General features: G+C 37.0%; 1 protein-coding gene across 9 annotated transcripts in view; it reads right to left on the reverse strand.

Moving 5' to 3' along the window:
- Positions 1 to 24,313, reverse strand: part of SIPA1L1 (signal induced proliferation associated 1 like 1) — a 192,242-nt gene that overhangs the window by 19,573 nt on the left and 148,356 nt on the right. For all 9 annotated transcript variants that reach the window (XM_048949073.1, XM_048949068.1, XM_048949075.1 and 6 more), the window contains 6 exons: positions 23,200 to 23,776; positions 21,693 to 21,967; positions 18,530 to 18,808; positions 9,313 to 9,462; positions 4,492 to 4,616; positions 1,627 to 1,745 (listed from right to left, as the gene is read on the reverse strand). In XM_048949073.1, the coding sequence (XP_048805030.1) occupies positions 1,627 to 1,745; positions 4,492 to 4,616; positions 9,313 to 9,462; positions 18,530 to 18,808; positions 21,693 to 21,967; positions 23,200 to 23,776 (1,525 nt within the window). The remainder of the gene's footprint in view (positions 1 to 1,626; positions 1,746 to 4,491; positions 4,617 to 9,312; positions 9,463 to 18,529; positions 18,809 to 21,692; positions 21,968 to 23,199; positions 23,777 to 24,313) is intronic.

Raw genomic sequence — 24,313 nt, forward strand, 5'->3', positions numbered from 1 at the left:
TACAGAAGGAATTTCTTGCTATACTCATCTCTACTTAGTAGCTCACCTTTCAAGTATTTATATTCCTCTCTATTTCTTAGTTTTATATCCCATTCAAAAAACACATCTAAGTTCTGATCATCTAAACAACCAGACTGAAAAACTTGTTTTTCCATTATGAAATGGACTTATTTGGTGACGAGATGGCCCCGAAATAACAGAAGAGACAGAAAGGACATTTAGAACCACCTTTTCTATTTTGCCTACTTGCAGAATTTTACCAAAGAGAAATGGGCATATAGAATATCAAAGATTAGATACTGTTTCTACTCTCACTGGAAAAGAGGGAAAAAAGAGAATGGATTGATAACCAGAGGAGGAAATCTCAGTATCCACATTGCTTATTATATTACATCAAGAACTGACAGAAAAACAGGAAGAATATTAAGTTGATCTAGTTATCTCCGATTAATGTTACTGCTCTTCATTAGTAACTGTAGCACTCCCTTCATCCATCTGTCTACGTAATAAAGATTTACAATAACAAAGACTAAATGAGAAGAATGCAAGCATCAGTAAATCCAGTGTTATATTTTGCACACAAGCTAATGATGTAGCTATCACATTATTATATGGTCAAATGAATCACACAGAAATCAAGTCAATCTAAATACAAAAACTCCTAAGAATAGGAAGACAGGTGTTTTATTTGTTTTAAAATAATGAGGGCATGTTGTTCTGAATTAATAATCTAAAAGAAACACTGCAAGTTGCATTCAAAGATGAATGCTGGTAGGCAGAAGTAAATAATAAGAACTAACAAAAGATCTAAATAAATGCAATTCATAGTTTGAGTGTAATCAGTCAGCACAACTCTATATTTTAGCTGATCATAAAGACGATCATCTGGCACAACAAACAGCAGATTACAGAGTATTTTCTTTCTTTGGTTCTAGGGACTTAATTTTCAAGATATTCCTAATTCATGAATATTACTGCAGTTAATCTGTCTCTCTGTATATAAATCAGGAAGTGCCAGTCTCCAAAACAAAGCGCACACTTAACTATTGAAGCAGAAAGGTAGAATTTGCCATTTAGAAATTAAATATAAATAGGAGACTTCTCAGGCAAATTCTAGTGGGCCTTTCAAAAGAACTCTTCCAACAGTGTGCAAGATTGATTATGGAAAGGAATTAATAGTTACAGCAGATGAGGAAAGTGAAGGAAATTTAAAGAAAAGCAAGACTTGTCTGTTTCTAAGAAGCAGCTTTCTGAGTTTTGCAACACACAATGTATTTGTCAACTTCATGTCTCCCATGCGAAGCCTAGGAATAGCTTTGTAAACTCCCATAAATCCTCTCCTTATCACAAGATAACAGACAAAAAAGTGCTGTTCATCCGTCAACAAAACTTTATTAACTAATAAATATTTTAGTATGCCCTGGGTAGCTTCTGTGAGGTTCAGGAAGTAACATCTGCTTCATCGCTTCCTCCAAAGTTTAACAGAAAACAGGGCTTGAGGATTTCTTTTTCTTTTCCATCCGTCTTCAACTGACATTCTAAATATAGTTTTGAACAATATACTTGGTATGAAGAGCATTTGAAACGAGCAAAATATTAAATAATCCCTTTTTCAGAATAACTTACATGACCCTGTTTATTTGGAGATAAGTGAACCACAGGATCCTGCCTCATCAGTCTTCCACTGGGACTCTCTCTGAAGGATGGCAGTACTTTTGATACTGCTGGCAGATGACATGTTGGTTCTGCAATACAGCATACAACAATGTACTGAAAAGCCTATGCAGCACAAGAAATAAGAAAACATGCACTCTGATTTCACACTGCAATTTTTCCCACTGCTACCATTAGCTAAAGACTTTGAAAACCAAAGTGAAATTCATTCCACATAAAAACTATACATGAGACAAAGCACAGGCAAGAAACCGAGGGCCCATTTTTGCCTAGCATAAATCAGCAAGACTTCATGAAAAAATGCAAAAACTTGGCTATCTTTTAAAACAACTTGAGCAGTGCCACACACTCCTTGTCCAATAGCAACATTTCAGAATATTAAAACAGAAGATATTCATATTCACAGTGTATTGGCATTGTACATTATTATGCATATTGCCTGAGGATAGGAATAAAAGAAAATTCTGAAGATTGCATTTCCTTACATGGTATTACTCTATGCAAGGCAGGACAATAGCAAAAGTCTAAAGTGACTGCTGAAATTCATACGTTTTTCTCCAACAGAACTACTACAAATTTCCTGTGAACTAAGTAAATATTAAGGTGAACTAAGTAAATATTTTCTAGCTGCAGAAATAGCAAAATTTGTTGAAATCACAATATTCCTGTAAAAATTGATGGCTGTGAATGTGCAAACTGCACAGATGTTCAAAAGAATTGAATTCTTACTAACCTAGGAAAAAATGTACTGAAATCAAACTACTCAACTTACATAGACAGTTTCAGAAGTACCCTTTGCCAATTAGGCTTATTTTTTTTCTTAGGAGATAATTATGGGGGTCTAGAAGATGTTCAGATGACCCCTTAGGCCCTGTAACTGCTTTCTCAGAGCCCAAGAACAGCAATTCAAAATAATCTTATTTTTAGCTTTTTATATAGATATTCTAGTCCTGTGCTTATGCAATACTTTGCATTTCTAGAAATATCACATTTAAATAGAGTATATGTTTAACAACAGCCATTGTTACTAGCAGTTCTTTAAAGCTTTCTCAGTCCAGCTATGGTTTCTTCATCTTGATCTGCAATATAACTAGCTTTTAAAATTACTATTTTAAAAAAAGAACTTGATTTCGTCTGGCAAGTAGTAATGAGCAGTGTTGGTGCACAAAGAACACAGATTTTCTGTAGCTAAGAGTGGGCAGGAAGGAGTGAGTGTGAATTCACTGCACTTAATGCCCTATTTAACCTGATACAGATTATCCCAAGTGGAAATGTGCTTATTTGGCATTAAACCAAACTTTCACCTAGATTCAGAATGGCAATAAAGTCTGCAGTCGGAGATGTGGTTTCCAACTGGCACTCTATGAACGCAGGACAATCCACAAGAGATAAAATGCAGGGATTATACGTCAGCACACATTTCTCAGCCTCTGCCAAATGTCGGAGCCATTTCATCTACCACACAATTTTTCCTACTCTTTCTGGCCTTACTTATTTATTTTGCTAATATGGTGACTCCTGACATTTTAGAACAGATCTTGCTGGCAGCTCTTCTCAGTGCCAGCATCAACACACAACTGCTGGTCTGCAAAAGTAATGCTGAGAAAAGAATCGGTTTTACATGTGTCGTTACCATCACAACAGTATCAAAACATATGCGATTAAAAATTGTTCTGTCAAAATGAGAACTGCAGATCGGTATAATCACAGCTTTTTAGTGAGAAGTGTGGGGGGAGTTGTGAGGGAGGGACTGACAGATGGTTTCAATAACAAGGAATAGCTCACTGATGTTGTGAAGGTATGCGAACAAAGTGCATCTCCAGAACCTGAAGATCACATTTCCCTTACTAAAGTACTGTTAAATTTGCTGAACTTTATTCTGTTTTCATCACAACTTGACTTACATAAAACAAAGAAAGAGCTGTGATGCAGCACAATCATCTGTGTATACAAGGATGGAAAAAAGTATGGAATTGTTTAACTTATGGTAAAAATAAAGTTAGAAAAAAAAACCGTCTAGAAATTTTGACCACGTTCGTCATGTTGGATCAATGCTTTTTGAAGATAGTACAATTCCACTGGTGTCAACCTCATTGGTATCCATGCAAGCTAAGGCACTGCTGTAGGGAAAAGGTCTATGTGCAGAAACTCCAAATGAAGGCTTAACAATGCAAATCCTCAGTACCCAGCTGTTTCGTATAGTTAATATGTTCTCTCAACTGACAGTTTAATTGCCAAGTGCAATGAAAATGTATACACTGGTGGAAGGTGATTACCAAGCTATAGATTTACCCAACTATTTAGACTTTAATTGCATTTTTTTTTTCTCATTTTGTACGTGGTATTTTTACAGCTTCAATGATCAAACAATCAATTTGCATTTATATAGCACCATTTGAAAGGGAGTATCACAAACACTTTAGACAACCTAAGCAAAAATTAAACTAAGTTAAGTCACTCAGGAGAGCAGGTGAGGTCAACCAAGTCCTTAAGAGCAAGGCAAATTAATAAGTGCGCTTACCCAACCACTTCTAAAAGGACACAGTGTTTCAAGGTAAAAGCATTAAGGTAGGTCTAGTCCCACAGCCAAATACAGAACTGAAATGAGTTCTTCCTCAGGTGATATTCATAGGTCTCAAGGACACAGACTGCAGAAGCTAGTCTATGCTCAACATCTAATTATTCATCCTGATGAACAAGGTTAAACTTCCAAAGACACAGTGCTTAAGAGGGTTATCCCTCTGCACGAAGAGAAATACTGCCAAAGTCACCTTGTGGTTAGCACGACTTGCTCACTGTAAAGAATTAATTACCTACCCATCTGGTCAGCGATACTATCCTCACTTCTTTGCCAGCTGGGTGTGGATTTGCCGCTACCACCCGTATCTGATTGCGTGCTCTGCCTGTCAATGGAAGCAGGGGATCTACGGCTAATTCCAAACCTGTTGTAACATCCCAAAAACAAAGCAGATAGTGATTTTAAATATGCATAGATCTCACGTACAGGAAAAAAGAGCACTTATAAGAAGCCAGTGTGAAACTGTAGGCCACAGTAACGCATAGCACTATTTCTTCTCCATTTAATTGTTGTGCTCAGGACCTATTTAGTACCTTTAATAAGATACACAGTATACATTATTTTGTTGAGCATTTTTCATCAAGAACATTTGGTTACACAGTATATACAAGTCAAAACTAGATCCAAACCATCCAGGAATAACATTACAGGCTTTTGTTTACACAGGCAGGTGACAAGGCACTTACATTACTACAAAAATTGACCACAAGTAAAACATGCAAGCTTGCATAAAAGTCACATAGAGGAATTAAGTGAATTTACTGGGAGTGGAATTCAAGGATGGATCCCCTTAAATAAGAAATTGCTACCCCGAATCTAGTACCAATTAGTATCAGAAGTTCATTAGGGTAGTTCTGCCATTGTCTTTGGTTCTAAGCAAAAGAATATTACGACCGCACTTGAGTGACGCACACACAGATTCAAACACATATTTATTTGGGGCAACATCATACTGCTAAGTATTTTAAGTAAGATATTACAAAGCTGACAGTTGGTTAAGGACTCCCAAAACCTAGGAGATATGAGTTCTCATGTAAAGTTTTTGGATCATTAAGAAGCTTGAGTTCACTAGCAAAAACCAAATCTAGTAGGCAGAAAACAAGGACACATATCTATTGCTGTGAAAGAAAGCATGAAGAGCAAAATAAAAGTGAGTTTGATGAGACTTGAAAATCCTGTTAGTCAGATGGATTTTTGAACAAATATGCAACGCCTGTAAGAACTACAGCTATAATTTTGTATTGCATAGTTGGGTTCTGAATTAGCAGGTCAATCATTAAGAATTCTTCAAGAATAATGTTTTTCTCTTCTTTAAAAAACAAAACAAAAACATTTTACATACTCTGGAGGAAGAAAAAACAACCCAAACTACATGCAAAGCGTAACACCCAAAAGAATTCCAACCAATATAGTCCGTATATCAAGTATTATTTCTAGCTGTCAGTGCTTGACATAGTAACAGAAAATAAAACATCCCAAATTGATTTCTACTCACATCAATAGCTACAGACTGCCTGCATGACCTCTATTACAAAAATGACATCTGCCAAATCATGAGAAGTCAGTGTTGTGATCCCATTTGAAAGTTCTCCAACTCACGAACTCAAAAGAACCCAAAGACTATGTAATTCAGAAGAACATAATCACACTCCTACCTTTAAAGATAAGCTGCTGGAATATGTATGTACACCCAGCATAGCTCCAAAATGTCAAAATTTGAACTTGGGCCTTCCATTGTTTTTTTAGACAAACAGGACCCTTTTTTCATCTCCCCTGGCATAGCCAGTATATGATTTGTTGAAAAAAAAAGAAAGTCAAGAACATCTGGACACCTACCCTGTGAATACAAACACTTTAAACTGAAATTGCATTATGTAGGTCAAGCTTTTCCTTATCCATCCAAGTTCTACATATGCTACAGCTAGAAGTTCAGTCAATCAAATACTTAAATACGATGAATTATTGCCAATTCAATAAATGCATAAAAAGCCTTAAAGACAATACTTTAAAAGCTGGTATACTTTAAACACTGATCTCAGGTACTTTCCAAGCTTCTAAGACTTGCAAAGCATTCTGGGCAGTGTGTTTTCATTGTGAAGTAACCAGACATCGGTACATAAAAGAAAAAGCCCCAAATCCAGGAAATCTTAGTTTGACCAAGTTGCGCTGCATCCATATTTTACTTTCCATATGTGGTTCTCCTACCTAAAGCCTATACATTCATATTTATGAAGAGTTATTTTTTCATTTTGTATACTTTATCTCTAAAAATAGCTGGACATCGTAAAGAAAAATATCACATTGCCAGCTTTATTTCATTAAAACCACTGCTCTACTACTTGAAAAGCAAAATATGTTATTAAATGAATAAATAAAAATGCAATGACATGAAGTGAGCTGTTTAAAAGTGGGTATCAGAAGTGCAACTTTATGCCATATACTATCCTGATTAAATATATAACCCATCAGTATGTAGCGAGGAACCTGAATACTAAGCAGAAATCAAGATAGACTAAATGAACAGGGAAATGGCTTAAATACACATTTATAATACACAGTCTTTAGAAGAAACTCACTATTTCAGTATTTTCACTACACTTGCTATCATTTATGACATGTACATACCTTCAGGTAAGCTCAGGACGAATATATGAAAAAATATACATACATCAAGACCCATTTGGATACTCTTGAAGTCATCAAAGTTTAGGCTTATATCCCTATGCAAGTCAGGATACGGACCCATAATGTAGAAGAGGCAGCAATTACTACTCTTATGTCTGACAAAGGTTGGATTTACACCCACATTTTCAGTCATTTTAAGTTTCACAAACTGTTCAAAATCAATCATATCACGCATTGAGAAAGAAACATGCACACAGAGTCTGTGGATGAGATTTTCTGCACTGGGAAGTCACAGGGATTGGCATACCCAGAGCACACGGAGCTTCACATCAGGAAGAATACCTTCATGCCACGATGCCTCTTCAGCCAAGTATTTACTCTGACACCTCAACAATTGAATGACACTCTCTCTCCCCTAGTTAGCAATATATACGGGTTACTCTCTGACCAGCTCTATCTGGCATAGCAGACACCTCTGCAGGGCTGCCTGGAATTTAGTCTCATACACATTTCAGGAAAAGATGCACAAGGAACTGTAATGAATTTCTTAGCAAGGTGACTTTGCTTACTGAAGCATGGGAAAATTTCATTCTTAATGATATTTTTTGTGCTTTCTCTTTAGTCTGGTTGATAAGATTTGGGAAGTCTTGAGTAAATATAATTTGTGTGTACAAGGACAGTATGAGATGCAATATGCATTTCTTTAAGGACAGAATTGACAAGTCACATCATTGGAGTTTTATAAATGATTTTTTTTTTTTTTAAGTAACAAAGCTCATTTATTAAATACTTCTTCCATTATTCCATTAAACTGTTGTTCACTTGGACTAAATTAAAACTTGAAAAACAAATTGTGTATGCAAGGTTTCCAGGATGTATCACCTTGCAAAATGCTCAAAGATGCTGCACAAACATATGTGTACAGTTCCTGAAAGAAGGAAAAGGGCTGAGGAACAGTGCTGGTGTGCTATGAGGCCAATTTAAAATGAAAACACAGCGTGTGAAAATCCCTTCCTACTCAAGCAGTTATGGTCTATGGATGTATGGCAGCAACAATTCTTCTTAGACCAAATGACGTAGCTGGAAAAAGCAGACAACATACTGAGAGTACAAGCTGCTCTTCAGAATTAAAGACAACACAGTTGCTGCTGGCATGAATGAGACAGAAGGATGCAGCATAGAAAAAAAGTTGAAGTGCTCTTCTGAGCTACAGAGTTCTGTGCATTTGCTTAAAATAAAGATCAATGGGTTTTGAGCAAATCTCCTAATGTCAGCAGGCCGGAACAGTAATAGTCTCACAAATAAAGGCTGTCATGAACATGTCAACAGGGAAGAGATAGCTTCCTCTGAAAAACTAAAACCAGGCTAGAAGGAGAATATTTGGAGGACAAATCTTCAGTGCTCTGGAACAATGAGCAACACCTGTTCAAATACATGCCCTGAAAAGCATTCCCTGGGCTGATACTGAATATTGTTCCTTCCTAGATGCTTAAACAGGCAAAAGATTGTTGCTTGTGCTTAAAGAAATAAATAAAAAGAGCAGTAGCTTGTACTAAGCAGTTCCAAGAAACGATATTTAATCTTGGTAATTATGTGATTTTTTTTTTAAATAAAGATATTCTACTTTATAAAAGATGCAAAATAGAATTAATTACACACAATGACAAGCAGTGTACTCAGGATTTCACAGGAAAGCTTTACAGTGTGAACTATCAGCACTTCTGTCCTTTCTTTTCTCAACAGGAAATAATTTGGAATATGGTAGATCGCTCTCTTACTACCAATTATTTTTTTTCCTCTACTCAGAGAAGCTTGATTTATTGCTTCTTTCAGTGTTCTCTGAAAATGATAGAGACATAATTTCTTCCTCTGCAGATTGCTCCTTACATTGACACTGGATCACTTCAGAGTTTGGAGAAAAGTTGGATGAGAGTGCCGTAAAATAAGGCAGCTATGAATACATAGAAAAAAATCTAGCTATGTATTATTCAGCATCTTTGCACCTACACGTTTGGAGTCACCGCTATATTGCTTCAACTATTAGCATAGACTGCAAATCCCCAAACCTATTATTTACTTTCTTTCAGAATCTAAATCTGCGAAAGGAAGTAATTTGCAACATCAGACCTGTACCTTTAATTTAGATTTTTAGAGAGATATATATGTCCCTTTATGAGCTTTCAACCTGAGCTCTGTTGTGGATTGAGATGATAGATGTTAGGGCACGAAGGGAAAAGGCGGAAGCAAAGAATTTTAAAATGCGACTTCCAGCAGGCATGACAATTATATTTGAGTACAAACATGCTTTAATGCGTTTAAAGAACATTTTGGCAGGAGCCTGTGTAAGCACTCCCTCAGTTTAACATACATTACAACAAATGGAACGGAGACAAAAGGCTGCCTAAAAAAGAATATGAAAGAAGTCTAGTGCCTACCCCTCTGGCATAGATTTTTGTCTGTATGTGCTCCCAGCAGAGCCAGTCTCACTTGAGGTTGATAAGTTGCTTGGAGAATTGCGACACTGCTGCGACCGTGCTAATGCAATGGATGAAACTGTCACGTAGACATCAGAACCAGGAGACAACCTGTTCAGAGCAGAGGAATCGGTCACATCAGCAATTCAAACAGCAGTAGCGTAATGCAAAGCATGATGGACTGTCTAATGCAAACTGTCAGAGCAGCTAAGAACATGGCACCAGGGAGACAGCAGAGAGTCACTGTAAATCTATTCCTTGTGGAAACTGAGGAAAATCAGCTAACAGAAGGTGGATGTAGAGGAGCAAATGAAGAGAGGCAAGTGTGTGTGAAGGGAAGGAAATCCCAGCACACACTAGGAAAGCATCCCATTTTCTGAAGTCTTGAGTTACTTTTTGCAGATTGATTGTAAGGAATAATGAAGCATGACATTCCTCTCCCAAATACCAAATAGAGCGATCTATTTCTACTTTTCAGCACAAACTCTTGCCTGGAATTGAAAGTTGTCTATGCAAACTCAGAGTAGCAAGCTTACACACCTATGCCACCAAACTTGTCCACATTCAAGTTAAAGGTCTAAAAATGAAATATTATTTAAGAATATATTTAAACTCTCCCTAACTTAATGTTCTCATATAAAATATTAGAGGTCACTGAAAGTACAGACCTGAGCTCTATGAAGTCTGTTGGAAAAACAATGCAGCAAATAAATTGGCTAAAATGCATTTGGGCTGGAAGCTACACGCTTATAACGATTTGCTTGTATATCCTTTTCTGCAGTTGAAGTCTTTTCTAGATTATTTTCTGCTTTGTTTCCCAAGCCCCAACTGAATTCAGTGCTGCCATTAAGTCTTCTGTTCCACTCAGCGGCGACTGGAGTCATTTAGCACTTCTGCAGCAAGCTAAGATGACTGAATTATGCCATCCATGAGCAATAAAATTTACTGTGAATACAAAACTTTCCTCATTCTAATTTGGAAAAAAAACCCTGCAACCTACACATTAGAAACTGCTTAAGAACTGCTTATTAACTCTAAAGAAACACACAGCAGACTGTCTCAGTACACCAACTGGGCCCAGAGATTCACAAGATCTTAATCTACTCACTTAACCTGCATTTGAAAACAAGTGACAGACTCTCACTCACACTCACTGTAAGTACTTTCAAAATTCAAAAACTTTTCTGAAAATAAATTAAAAAGATACACCAGCAGCTTATTGTGTGTACATTCCAGTATATGTATACTGAAACAATTTAAAAACAAAAACAAACAGCAAACTAAATCTTAAAAAGGGAGAAAAAGCAATGGGACAGTCAAGAATCCAACTTCCTGACTGCAGTTTCCCCAAGTACAAACTAGTAACAGTAACTCTTTCCCAGACAAGAAATGAACGACTCAACCAAAAGGAATTTACTTTATTTCACATTTATCAAGCAACATTTCTGAAATTATTTGATTGTAAAGTAAACAGTTCAAAAGTTGAAAATTTGGGGAGCAGTGCGTTCATTTTCCCAGAGGCATTTTTATAAAGAAAAAAACAAAACAAAACAAAACCTAGTCTGGCCAACAAAAATATGTGCTTTCAATAGCATTCACAAGTCTATATCAAGCAAATACATTTAATTTAATATCAACGGCAAGGAAACCCTTCAATAATTTCTGTGAAATTATTTTTTCTATTGAAAAAATGATTATACTTTTAATTCAGAATCAGCTGTGCCTTTTCTTTACTCCCTGTGCCTTACCCAGAAGCAACAGCACTGTTCAGAAGGAATGTCAGGATTTCAGAATTGTGTCATGGAGTTATAATTCATTTACAAAGTTGAAAGACCTCAAGGGCAAACAAAACTGTTATAAATGTGATCTGAGCAGCACCAAGGAACAGCCAATTAGGAAGGACATCCTATTTATTTAAAATGGAAATACATTTTACTGGTAAATTCTAAGCACTGCTGAAAAACATCAATAGGGAAAGACTTTCCTTTTACATGAAACAAGCAAATAAGACAGAAGAACATGAAAGTAAATCTGCTCAAATTGACTTCTTAAGCTGATTTGAAATGTTGATGAAAATCACTTCCCAAGACAAAAAGGATATTGTTAGCAGTATGGCCCTGTAGTTATGACATTCTATGCTTGTTTTTTTATATATAATTATAGCAAACTAAAAGAGACCATTATCTATTTTAAAAGACAAATTTGAGAAGAAATTCCAAAATGGTTAAGTGCGTGAGTTCCATAACTGAACTTAAAAGTAGGCCAAGCGACCACTGCATTAGAAAGATACAAATAAATTACAGTCAATAGAACTGGGATTGGACCATACATGATTTAGCTCTAAGAGACCTACTTCATCCTGAAAGGACTAGTTGAATTTTGCTGTGTATGGGGAGAAAACATCTTTTATGCAAACAATGAGTGGGATGGGCATATACTTGTTTAGTATGACAAAGACATTGAAAGCATCCATCTTGCTCTTACTAATTTAATTTGCTGTAATTTTCTCAAGTCTTCAGCTTGCGTATGTACGTAATATAAACATTACAGGAAAAATGTGAGCCTAGCATGCTTTTGTCTATGGCCTAAGTCATTCTTTAATCATAAGATCATACCCTGGTCTCCTCTCAGTCATACGGTTTTATTTTGTCCTTGAATAACTTCTACAAGAACTGCACAGCCATGCAGGAAGTGCAGGCTGACAGAAGGGAAAGGCTGGCATTATATTAGAGGCACTTCCATGCTGACTTAACAAACTGAATTCTCATTTTACACTTGCTACAGCAGTCCTGTATGATCACTGGTGTATTCGTTAAAGACAATTTTTCATTCATTGTCACTAATTGCAAGTTTCCCAAAGGCCTTATTTGATTGTGAGGCCTGATTTACTTCTGTGCTGAGAACTTACCAAAGCAGCTGAAGCTTTAATTTGAAGCTGTAATTTGAATACATAAAATATTAACAATGCTGGGCACACTTCCAAATTTGAGATGCTCAAAATAGAACGTAAGAAATGATTAGAACATAATTTCTGTCTCTACCTTTGTTCTTAATCTGAAGAGGTCCAAAGAAATCTATTTTCAGACAGAAGTTTTGAAAATTCAGTTTAATTAATACGCATGAAGCATTCAGAAACTACAGTAATGGGCACCACTGTAATGCTTAGTGGGGAATTAATAATTGCATTTTTACAGTGGGATTTGAATAGCATCCAGTAAATAAAGGATGGAGTAATGAAGAGGAAAAATATTAAATAGCTGTTCTTTAATGAGCTTCACTTCAATTTCACTTCAACTGTGAGAAGTGAAAGAGGCAGATGTTCTCCGTTAAGAAAAAAATCTTGTAATTTAATCAGGGAAAGTATCAAAAAGTATGGTTACATAAAGAGCTTGAATAAAATCGCACAGCAAATCTTAATTCTGGCACAATTACTTTCCAAGAACTTGATTTTACAGTCCTAATCGTACTGAAGCACGCAACATTTCTCTAAAAACACTGACTGCCTGCTCTCAGGTTAAAAAGGGAAACAAACTGCTTAGAAAGGGGAAGAAAAAAAAAAAGATGAAAGTACATCAGCAGGTCTGGAAAGGGACAGATAAAACAAAATACAATTATGCCATCATATTGTACCTTCTCACACCACACTGCATATCTTCATGAATATTTTTCTACACTTTTTCTACACTTTGATTATCACATTTCAGAAAATATGTAGTACAAGGAAAGATACGAAGGGAGACAAGAAAGTGATTGGAGGTACAGAATAGGTTCTGTACAAAGACAAACTGAACAGGCTTCAGATGTTTTTTTTGTTTGTTTGTTTGTTTTGTTTCTTTTTTAATCATTTCTGCCTGTTGTCTGCCCAAATGTGAATTACGTTAGATTAAGCAAACAAAACATTATTCATCATTCCTCATGACAAAAGTATGGACAGGAGAACTGTAAACTGTAAAGGCACCCAGATACCACCCACAGCTGTTAAATTACAATATGGATGCACCCAACTCTGGAATTTCATAAACTACAGATAACCAGGAGACTGCTGGATCTGGTACAAAGTCATCTTTATTTACAGTTATGCCAATAGCACAAGAATATTTCTTTTGCTTTTCCCTGGTCCCTGCTAATGGCCACTGTCAAACAAGAGACCAGCTCTTGATCACAAACAATGTGGTACTTCTCAGAAATTTGTGGAATGTGAGTTTGGCTGAAGATATAATAATTGTAACAAACTTCTGTTTTTTCACTGCTATATCCAGTTCTAGGTCCTAGCGTCACTAGAAAACACATTTTAATTTGAATTTTAATTTGAGGGATGTTAAGAAAACTTCAAATCGCTATGGAAGGAAATGCATGTGCTAGAAAACGTTCATTCAATGGGCAGTGAGATGGGCACGGAGGCTTGCTTGTTTGTATTATGAAAAAAGCTACTGATGCAAGCTAATCAACAGTAAATTAGGCTTTTTTTATGACATAGGAATCATTTAAGCTAGAATCTGCCTGCAAGCATTAGCCTATAAACTGTTACACAGTTACTGCCACCAACTATTAACAAATACTGTTTGAAGAATGAAGAAGTCTCAGGGCCAAACTGCACTCCATAGTCCTCAGTTAGAATTAAACCACTCTTAATGAACATTGTTCCAATATTTCTGTATTGTGGATTTTTGTGGCCATTGCTTGACTGCAGTGATGCCATAATTCAGTTCATTATTTGGTTTGAAATATTGACCGTGGTCATGTATTTTCAAGTCAGAGTCTCAAGTTTCCATTCAGTGCAACACTTAATCACATTATGAGGTCCAGTCAAGTTCCCCAGGGTGCTTTGCTCACTTGTTTTCACATTTTTCAAATGTTTATTGAGTCAGGTTTTAGTTAAGACTAATTTCAGTTTATGATAAGTTAAGAAGAGATTACCACTGAGCACTATTTCATAACCTTTCCTCACATTTTTTTTCTTCATAATAAAGTCTGGAAGCCAACTGGATGAAATGTTCAAAATAGTGAGAGGGGGGGAAAAATAAGTAAATCCAAAATTACATCTTCTCCAATCTCTAGTATACTTAAAAATATATGTAAGTTGCTGATCTGCAAGTAATGTCACCTGTCTATTTTGATGGCAACTACAACAGATAGAAAAGAACACAAAGACACGACTTGATAGAGCAAGTTCTCAGCTACAAAACACATGTTTTCGACATGGTCATGATCATTAGCTGTGCATGTTCACCAGCAACGAACAAGAGCTTGGATGCTGCACTTGTAAAAATCTGTCAGCAGAGGTGACGCACTGTTGCTGTTCCCTCTGCTGAAATGCATCACCCGCTGCCTCACTGCACTCACACCCACTGGTTGGTCTCCATAAATGTTCAACAACTGAAAGTCCATGGGTGTCATTTTTTCCATGTGGAGAAACTGAACTCCACCCCTTTGCTTCAGACACATTTACACACCTGATGCCATTCTGTCAGACTGCCCCTCTGCTGCCATCACAGCACAGCAACAAAACATAATGCAATACTAGTGGAAAGGTTCAAACTCTACTGCCGTACCTGCCAACATCCACCTCTGACACTGAGGGCCAACATAATAAAGTGGGAGGCATTACTTATGGAGTAGTCTTCATATATGTGGTTTGTTGCTGCTTTCCTCCATGTCTTAATCTGATATTTATTCTGGGCTATAGAGCGCACAGTGTCCCATGTGGACTAATTAACGTGAAAGGAATTTACTGTATATATATTATGACATCTTTCAATCTTAATATTACAGTAAAATTAGATATTTATATTAAGATATATACAGTCTTTAATTATTTTTCCTGCTACTACAAACATGCACATCACTCATGACTACATTCAAGGATGCAGGACACTATGAGGAATAGTGACAATTTAAGTCTGTGCAAATGAGTTGCGTGCATGAAGACAATTCAGTGAGGGCAAAAAGAACTCTGCAGGTTAGACACTGACCTGCCATCCATCAGGGATTGTCAAGTAAGTTACTCTTCCACTTACAGTAGCAGGTCTTTCACGATGCCAACAGGTTTATGTGATACAAAACTGAAATCCTCCTGTTTGCAGGACTGATAATCTGCTTTTACTTAACATAGATAAATGAGCTGAAGCAAAAATAACAGGCAAAAATCTAAATTTGTTTCACTAAGTATCTGTATTTAGAAACTAGTTGTATGAAGCAATCATTAGTCAAATATTTCTAGCAGGTAATTCAAAGAGTTACACTTTCAACGTGTAAGGCCTGATAAATCAGAAATACTACAGCACTTCTATTTGACTGACCTGCAGTCAATAAACAACGTGCTGTCAATGGCAGGAACAATGCACCATATATGTCACCTTCAATTTAAAAAAAAAACAAGCATTAAAATTGGTCAGACATCAAGTCTTACATGGGGTTTGGCACTGAAGAAACAGAAATGATAGCTAGTGAAATCTAGAGCACAGCTGTACTTCATTTCTGAAACTGCTTAATGACTTTGGTCCTCACAGGTGAATTTCCAGCCCCATTGACAATTAAGCAGCACTTTCCTTTGGAAAGTGAAGCCCTAATGGTAGTAAGGAAAGAGAGGCAATCTGCACAGCTTTACTAATGAGGCATAATAAGGACTTATAACACTCCTCTGATTCTCTCCTGGGTTCTCGACAGATGGCTGACAAAAGTAAGTGAAAACCAATAGAATGATAAGGTGTTTTATAAAAATAAAATTACTTCCTGGTAGGCTGGTAACAACTTCAGCTTAGACTCTCACTAGTGAGGCAATAGTGGATTGCTGAAAAAACAAAACCAAAACCAGCCAGCCCTACCCTGAGCATTAATGGAGATCACTGCCAATGGGAACACAAAAAGGGCTACGCTGGAGTAAGAGGGCTATGAAAGTCTCATCTTGATTCATTTCAGACATTTTACACAATAACAATGGAAATATCTGAGCTTTCTAAAATGCAATGCTTTTGTTGTGCAGAAAATGAAAAATAGAGTAATCCTATTGAAGTAATCTTACTGTTTGGTTTGTTCCCTCCCTATTCCATATTCCTTTCAAATGATGTAACAGTATATTTATTCACTTTAACTGGCAACACATTAACCTCATGCAGCTGCTGTTATATTCAGACTTGATCCAGCCAAGATTAACATGTTTAGAGCAGACATAAAATGTATTTTTTTGGCATTCCAAAAAAAAATAATAAAAAAAAACCCAACCCTGCCAAACAGAATGCTACTTTGGTAATATATGCTTCAGGACGAAAAAATCCACTATAGCCCTTCCAAAGCAAAAACAAAACCAAAAAACAAAGAATGTCTGGAGAAAAAAGAAAAACAACAACAATAAAAAAAAAACAACAGCTAACATGCTTTGAAAATGAAAGAAATGGAAAGTTTCAGTTTTTGGAAACAAATACAAAATATACGGAAATGCAATCTTCCCTTTGCAAAACACTGGTCAGGCCAGAACTCCCTTCTAGAAGCATCCATTGAGTGGATAAATCTTGGATGCTTTAGGGGTGTTGTGTTGTCCACGAGGATTTTTATGTGCAAGAAAAGCACAGTTAATAATACCACACCTCTCAGCAGTCAGGGCCTCACCCTCCTCCACACAAAGAAAGAAAGCAACAACTCAAGATTCTGGACAAAACTCTCTGGTTAGTGCCATGAAGCATCAGATGCTTCTGGGAAAAAAACCAGCAGTTCAGTTGTACCTGATGTCCTGCCACTCCCTGAAACTTTGCCCAGGTATTACTATGCCTCCCGTAATTACAGAGTGAGGTTCTACAGCACTGGACAGGCAGGAAGAAAAGACAAACACCACACCCCACCAAAAACAAAACAAAACAGACCTACTCCCATTCCTTCAAATTCATCACCTATTTGTCTCCAACTTTAAGGGGAATATGGCACAAAGCCATGCAATTTTTATCTTGGTCCAAACATACCATAAGAGAGAGAACAAAGTCCAATGCCTCACTGGCTTTTGCAGTCTCCCTCACAAATAACTTTACCAGAAAAATTGAAAGAATACATACATATATGCACACACACACACAGTATCTAGGCATATAACATATATTACCAATAATTTCAAAGTTGCCAATTTTCTGATGATGCAAGTTCTAAGCACACATCAGTTGAGCTTGTAAGAAAGCTACAAGGGTAGGGAAGCATGAGACATACAAACTAATCAGTTTAAGTGCAGAAGTATGACAATATTCAATGAAAAATTAAGCAAGAAAATAACGTCTTTACCAACTATTACCACTTGTTAATATTTAGCCTACACGAGTTTCAAATGATTTCACGTTGGTAGTTCTCCGGTCTTGGCTTTACCATCTTTTGATTTATTTATTTATTTATTTTAAATTAACCTCAGTTCTTCTTGATTCAAAAAAATGCTTGACCTTCTTCCATTGCATCTCTAAATTTTCTCCTTTATACATGTTATTTCTACTTTATTTTTTCTTAGGGAATTCTCCAAAACATGAGCCATGAGCTTATTTCCCTCAGCAAGTCTCTTTGTAAATGCAGAAATGCAACAGATTTGTACAGATAAGCAAAACAATGACAGTTCATTTGAAAATGTGACAGGATATGTCTGATATCTTTCTAAATAATTGTTTTCTTTCTTAAAAAGCAAACAAAAAATTCCCTCTACAGAAATGCAAATTTAAAACAATCTATTCTTCAGCCTAAGAAGTCTGAAAGTGTCCCAGTCAATAAATTTGCCTTCTGCACAGGTTGTTCAGTAAGAAAATACCAATGTTAAATGCTATTTCTGCCTCAGGAGCTTTAGATTATTCCACCAAGCCTCTAAACAAGCTATGAATTTTAAATTCACTTCTTTAAAACGCAGAGGTTCTGGAAAATTTAGATCTAAAACTCTGACATCACTCTCTTAAACATTAAACAAAAATGTAGGAATTTTAGAATATCACTCAATGCAGTGAAACATATCCTATCAATCCAGTAGCACTTCTTTTTCTGGTTAGTCAAGCCAAGCAAACGTATTTCCTTTTGGCTGTTTCACTCATATTCATATTGCCTTTTGAGTAATTACAGACAAGAAAAGAAAACAGTCCTTAGATGCTTAGATAAACCTATTGTGCTTTCTTCAAGACAGAATTCTGAGCAGCAATAAAAAGCAATGTGTGAAGAAGATACGTACCTCCGGCTCTCCAATGGGCGCCCATCACTAGAGATACTTCGTGGGATGTTGGCTGCTCGTTCTGGGGGTGGCATTTTCCCTTCTCCTTTCCCTGAGCCAATCCTAGATGGCACTGGACTTTGAACTTGGGATGGTACCTGAGCCACATGAGGTCCCTGTCCCTTGTTTGCATTTCGCTGCCATTTGTTATTATTTCTGAAGGGAAATTTGAATTCATATGACATTCCTTCATTCACTTTGTATTCCATCACTGGCATACGGTAGTTTTCAGAACAACTTCTGGAAAAGAAAAAGGACAACAAAACAAAATGTTGTTATAAAAAACACTGTTCAGGAAAGCAAAACAAATATATTTTGTCTACAAGGATAAAATTTTGAAGACAGAAGTTGAGCCAACTACAAGAAAGAGAAGATGCAAGCCTTCTTTTAATAAACATGTATTTAACAAGCTTTGCTACTGCTCATCTGATTACTGTGCTACAAAAGCAAAAAAAAAAACCCTGCACAAAAGTTATCATAGTAGAAAATACAACACTTGCTAATAATTGTAGATGCCAAAACAGAAGACATCCCCTCCTTCCTAAGGATAAAACATGAACAGAGCAGCACAAAAACTGGACTAAGATAGGACACAAGCTAACACAGTTCATGTAAGATGCAGGGAGAGTGATTTGGAAAATAAACGTGACCTTGGCCAAGATGGCCAAGAAGGCCAATGGCATCCTAGCTTGTATCAGGAATGGTGTGGTGAGCAGGACTAGGAAGTCACCCTGCCCCTGTATTCAGCGCTGGCGAGGCCTCACCTTGAGTACTGTGTTCAGTTTTGGGCACCTCAGTACAGAAAGGACATTGAGATGACAAAGAAGGGCAGCAAAGCTTGTGAAGGGCTCGGAGAATATGCCCTAAGAGGAGAGACTGAAGGAACTGGGGCTGTTTAGTCTGGGGAAAAGGAGGCTGAAGGGTGACCTTATTCCAGCACCTGAAAGGTGATTACAGAGAGAGCGGGGCTGGTCTTTTCTCACTGGTGGCAGGTGACAGGATGAGGGGAAATGACCTCAAGTTGCACCAGGGAAGGTTTAGGCTGGATATCAGGAAACACTTATTTACAGAAAGGGTTGTTAAGCACTGGAATAGGCTCCCCAGGGAGGTGGTTGAGTCACCATCCCTGGATGTGTTTAAAAACAATTTAGATGTGGTGCTCAGGGAGGGTTTAGCAGAAGGTTGTTAGAAAGGATAGTCGGTTAGGTTGCGGTTGGACTTGATGATCTTTAAGGTCTTTTCCAACCTGTGCAACTCTATGATTCTATGATGTGGGTGGGGCTTTTTTTTTTTTTTTTTTTTAAATCTGCTACCAACCTTGCATACGTGACTGCTGGCAAGTCGTCTCACCTTAACTGCATTCCTGCTCTTCCTCCAAACTTATGTCAATCAATTTATTTGGATAGGAATTGCTTCTCATGTGAATGTACTATACCAATATTCATTTTAGTTAATGGTCTGTATAGGCTACTGTAGTAGAAATACTAAATGATCTCCAGAGGACACAGTGAAGGATACAAGTTTTGAAAAATTGATTGCCAAAGAGATACTGCTTTGTGCAAAGATCTAAGCCAAATCTTCAGTGATTCATGCAGGATAACCACCAATTCAATACACAGTTCCTAAATCTTAATGATTTTGGATAAAGCAAGCAGGATAAACAATAACTTTTAAAAATTTTATAATTAGGTAATAAACTACTATGAACAATCGGTCATGCAAGAAAACAAAACCCACGACTGCTGAGAACAGTGTTTCTAAAAGCGCTGTAATTTCTCTTCCCGCTGTGCATATGGGTACATGAATGCTAAGCCTGCTTTTGGCTGCACTTAATTTAGTTCAGAAATAATAGGATCTGGGCTTTCCACACAGATTTTTCTGCTCTAATCCTTTTGCTATGATTGCAGCTGAGCATTCCATTTGCCTGGGCTACTAAATACTGTACAAAAGCTTTCCAAATACCTCATGGGTGACCTTATGCCACTGTGCATTTTAATCCCTGACATATTCAATTTTCCATTGACAACTAGGGGACAAATAAAACTTCTTTCCTGTTTGCTACCAGTTACAACAGGGTTTAGAACGTCTCGCAGTGAAAACAAATATGAATTCTTCTAGTGTTTATGTAAATATGTCTTTGCTTAGAGATGTATTTTCATATTAATGTAATAAATGCACGTTTAAGTTTAGCTCTAATGTTCCTAATTATAAAAAGATTTAAGATCCATCCCTATAAAGGTATTACCTGATTAGAACACAACAGTGCAAAACCTACTGTCTGACTGCAAGACACATATTGATCTTGTGTAACTGTACACATTTTTCTTGGTAAACCTAACAAATCTAAAGCTAGCCACTGGGCAAACTTAGTCCATCAAAGACTATCCCATTTTAATCACATAGCATTTACAAGAAATTAACACAAGACACTGGGAATGTGGTTGAAACTACAGACAATTGAAGAGTTCAGGGGACCAGTAAAAAATTAAAAAAAAAAACAACTTTAGATAGTATGAGTTCTGGAAAAATGCAGATAATATACAATTCAGGAATAAAAGCATGCATTAATGTTTATTTCTGACTAAACTACATTTAAAACCTGTAAGAGCAAAAATACAAGCCTCAAGATTAACAAGAATTGGAAGTTAGAGACATGCAGCAAGATCTTCTATGGAGTGAAAAAAATTGCAATTTAGAGGAATTTCTCTGCTCAGATCCACATATTTGATAGACTCTAGGACCTAACTTATTCATTAAAGGAGAAAACTATATGTCTATTCATAGCTTTCCAGAACTACATCCACAGACACTGAAATGTACATTTTTGATGCATATAAATTCACAGTTCTCTATATGTTGTTTGATTTCCAGATCAATATAGCTTAAAGGATACGTAAGCTTATTTTGACATTTTATTAAGCAGCAGCATATAATAAATATTTTGCAGGGCCCAGAATATTAGAAATTTTCCTTAGCTTTTCTTTCACCTTAGAACTCCGGATGCTGTCTTATAACCATGCAGCGGTTTCTGAAGGTTAACGCTTATTCTCCAGCATTTCCCCCACCTCCACCATCCCCCAAATCAAAACATAATTTCTGACTGAAGGCAGTTATCACACAGTACCTGCGTGGCGTGCAGTCCTCATAGGGAGGGACAATGACAACCTTCACCGTTACTGATGTCCTCAGAAGATCAATCATTTGCTCATGGCTCAGAGTGGCTACAGCCACCTTACAAATTTCCACCAGCCTGCTACCCTGTCGCAGTCCTGCCTGCCACGCGTACCCGTAGGGCTCAACATCTGCCACAATGCCTTCATAGTTTACATGGAAGCCAAGCTGACCCAGACCATTCCTACGCAGAGTCATCTCCACTGTTTCACATCCCTTAGTCATGAGCTGTGGATTGAAACAGGAAATTTAATGATTAGGACACTAATAGGATACAATAAGGGAAAATATATATCTAAGTCCTGGGTACACGATCAAGTGAAATGATCTCATCACTCGAACTGGTATTTTCAGTAGAGTCTGGTAATCCATGTTTTGCCTTGAAGTTTTTATCAAAACCACAGGAATTTTAGGAAAAAAAAAAAACCAAAGCATATTGCAACAGATAAAACATGGATTTAGACAAATGTGTCTATTTTATCTTATACATTTTGGTAACTAATCAACCATGCTATACATGATAGGACAAGGGGGAATGGTCTTCAACTGAGACGGGGGGTGGAGGGGGGAGGTTATGTTAGATATTAGGAGGTAGTTTTTCCACACAAAGGTTGGTGGCACAATAGAACAGGTTGCCCAAGGTGGTTGTGGATGCTCCTTCCTTGGAGGCATTCAAGGCCAAGCTGGATGTGGCTCTGGGCAGCCTGGTCTAATTGCTGGCAACCGTGCTCATAGCTCGATGATCACTATGGACCTTTTCAACCCAGGCTATTCTATGATTCTATGATTTCCAGCTGTTTGAAATACAGTTAAGAATAATTTAACAGGACATGTTTTTCTCTTTTTCCTGGTCATTATACAGCTAAGCTGTAAAATTAAAGGAAAGATAGTGAAATATAGCACATTCTTTCATGACTTAATTGGATAAAAAATGAGCATACTCCACCAGCCTGCTACCCTGTCGCAGTCCTGTATACCATGATTCACTGTGTTTTTATGTTATCATATCATATTGAGAGAATATCTTAAGCTTGCAATATGAATTGGGACTGCACACTGCTAGCACATTAATAAGACAAAGATATTAGTTTCATTTGAAACAAGTTTCAACAAGTTTATAAGCTGGAGAAAATAAGGAAAAACCTACAAAAGAAAAATGATGACATCAGTATCTATTGTGCAGGATCAATTTATGCATGTGAAGGCCCTGTTTTTTGTTTTGTTTTATTTTGTTTTTAAAATACAGAGACAATTGACAGAGCCAGTTAATGTTCGCTGATAAAACAATATCAGATCAGTAAGGGATTTTTGAGAAATAAAAGCAGGAAAGCCTGTGTAGATTTAACAATTAGCAAATAGGACAGCTTCAGGCATCCCAAACACTGATGCAACTCTGAAGCCTTCGTGGTGGGGGGAGATGAGAAAGGAAAGAGGAAGCAAACAAGAGAACACATTCTAACCTCCAGCCTTTTGACGATCTCTTTGATGTCATCAATGTTGCTGATGAAGCTCTCCAACGAAACGCATTCACCTCTCTCATAGAATATTTTTATATTTGTGTCTGTTGAAGTCCAACCTATTACATCTCGACAGGAGCAATTAAACACCACACTTTTTGTGTCCTGTTCAATGAGGACTACAAACTCGTTAGAGACACCTAGGAGACAGTCTATTTCCATACCCTTGCTGTAGTCTTTTGCATGGACACTCCACACGATAGCACCAGAACTATAGATCTCTGCTCCTGGATAAGGCTTGGACTTTTCTTTCTTTTTTGAAGCAAGTGAGATGAAGGGGAATTTGCCAGAAGGGTCAATAGGTGTGTTGGTGACATTCTTCTCTGCCAAGTCTTTCAAGTATTCTTGACGGGTCCTGGTGGCCATTGCACGAAACTTTTCTGATTTATGAGCAGCATTCTCTGCATTAATGACTTTGGCTAGTAAGAAGTCCCTGAACACGTTTGATTTAGGAAACGTGACACCTTTTGGAATAGGTGGTCCAAAGGATGGTACATCTCTGGATCGTGTCACAGCAACACTAAAAGAAATACAAAAATAAGGAAGAAGCAGAGAGTTTGACTGTATGTGAATTCAGCACTTTTTGAATACATATATTTCCCTTTTTCCATAACCCTTGAAAGTTTTTTCTTAATTTCCCAGTAATATACCCTTATTTACATTTTAATCTTGCCAGTTTGCAGACCACATCTTCCTTAGCGTATAAACAGAAGGCCAAATATTTCTGCATCTAGGAATTTTTTGAGCCATCCTTAGTATCTCAGCTTAAAGAGAACTTAAAATGCAAAATCCTGCACTTCTTGAGGGGAAAGATAAAATAACCAGTCTGGTACTATAGTTCTGATTCTTGCTCCTTCTTATTATAACCAAAAACTTCTGACATGTTCTATTACTCCAGCATTTAATTTAGACAATTAAGTTGCTGAAAGGCTCGTTCACTCAGTAGTCTGTCCTAAGTAGAGGTCATCACTGCAACAGCTTTGTAACAACCACCACTCCATCAGTTCTAACCTGATCTAGCATATTCTGGTCAAAGCATGAAAAAGTATTAACTAGT

Source organism: Lagopus muta, chromosome 6 (assembly GCF_023343835.1).
Source record: "Lagopus muta isolate bLagMut1 chromosome 6, bLagMut1 primary, whole genome shotgun sequence".
Classification (NCBI taxonomy): Eukaryota; Metazoa; Chordata; class Aves; order Galliformes; family Phasianidae; genus Lagopus; species Lagopus muta.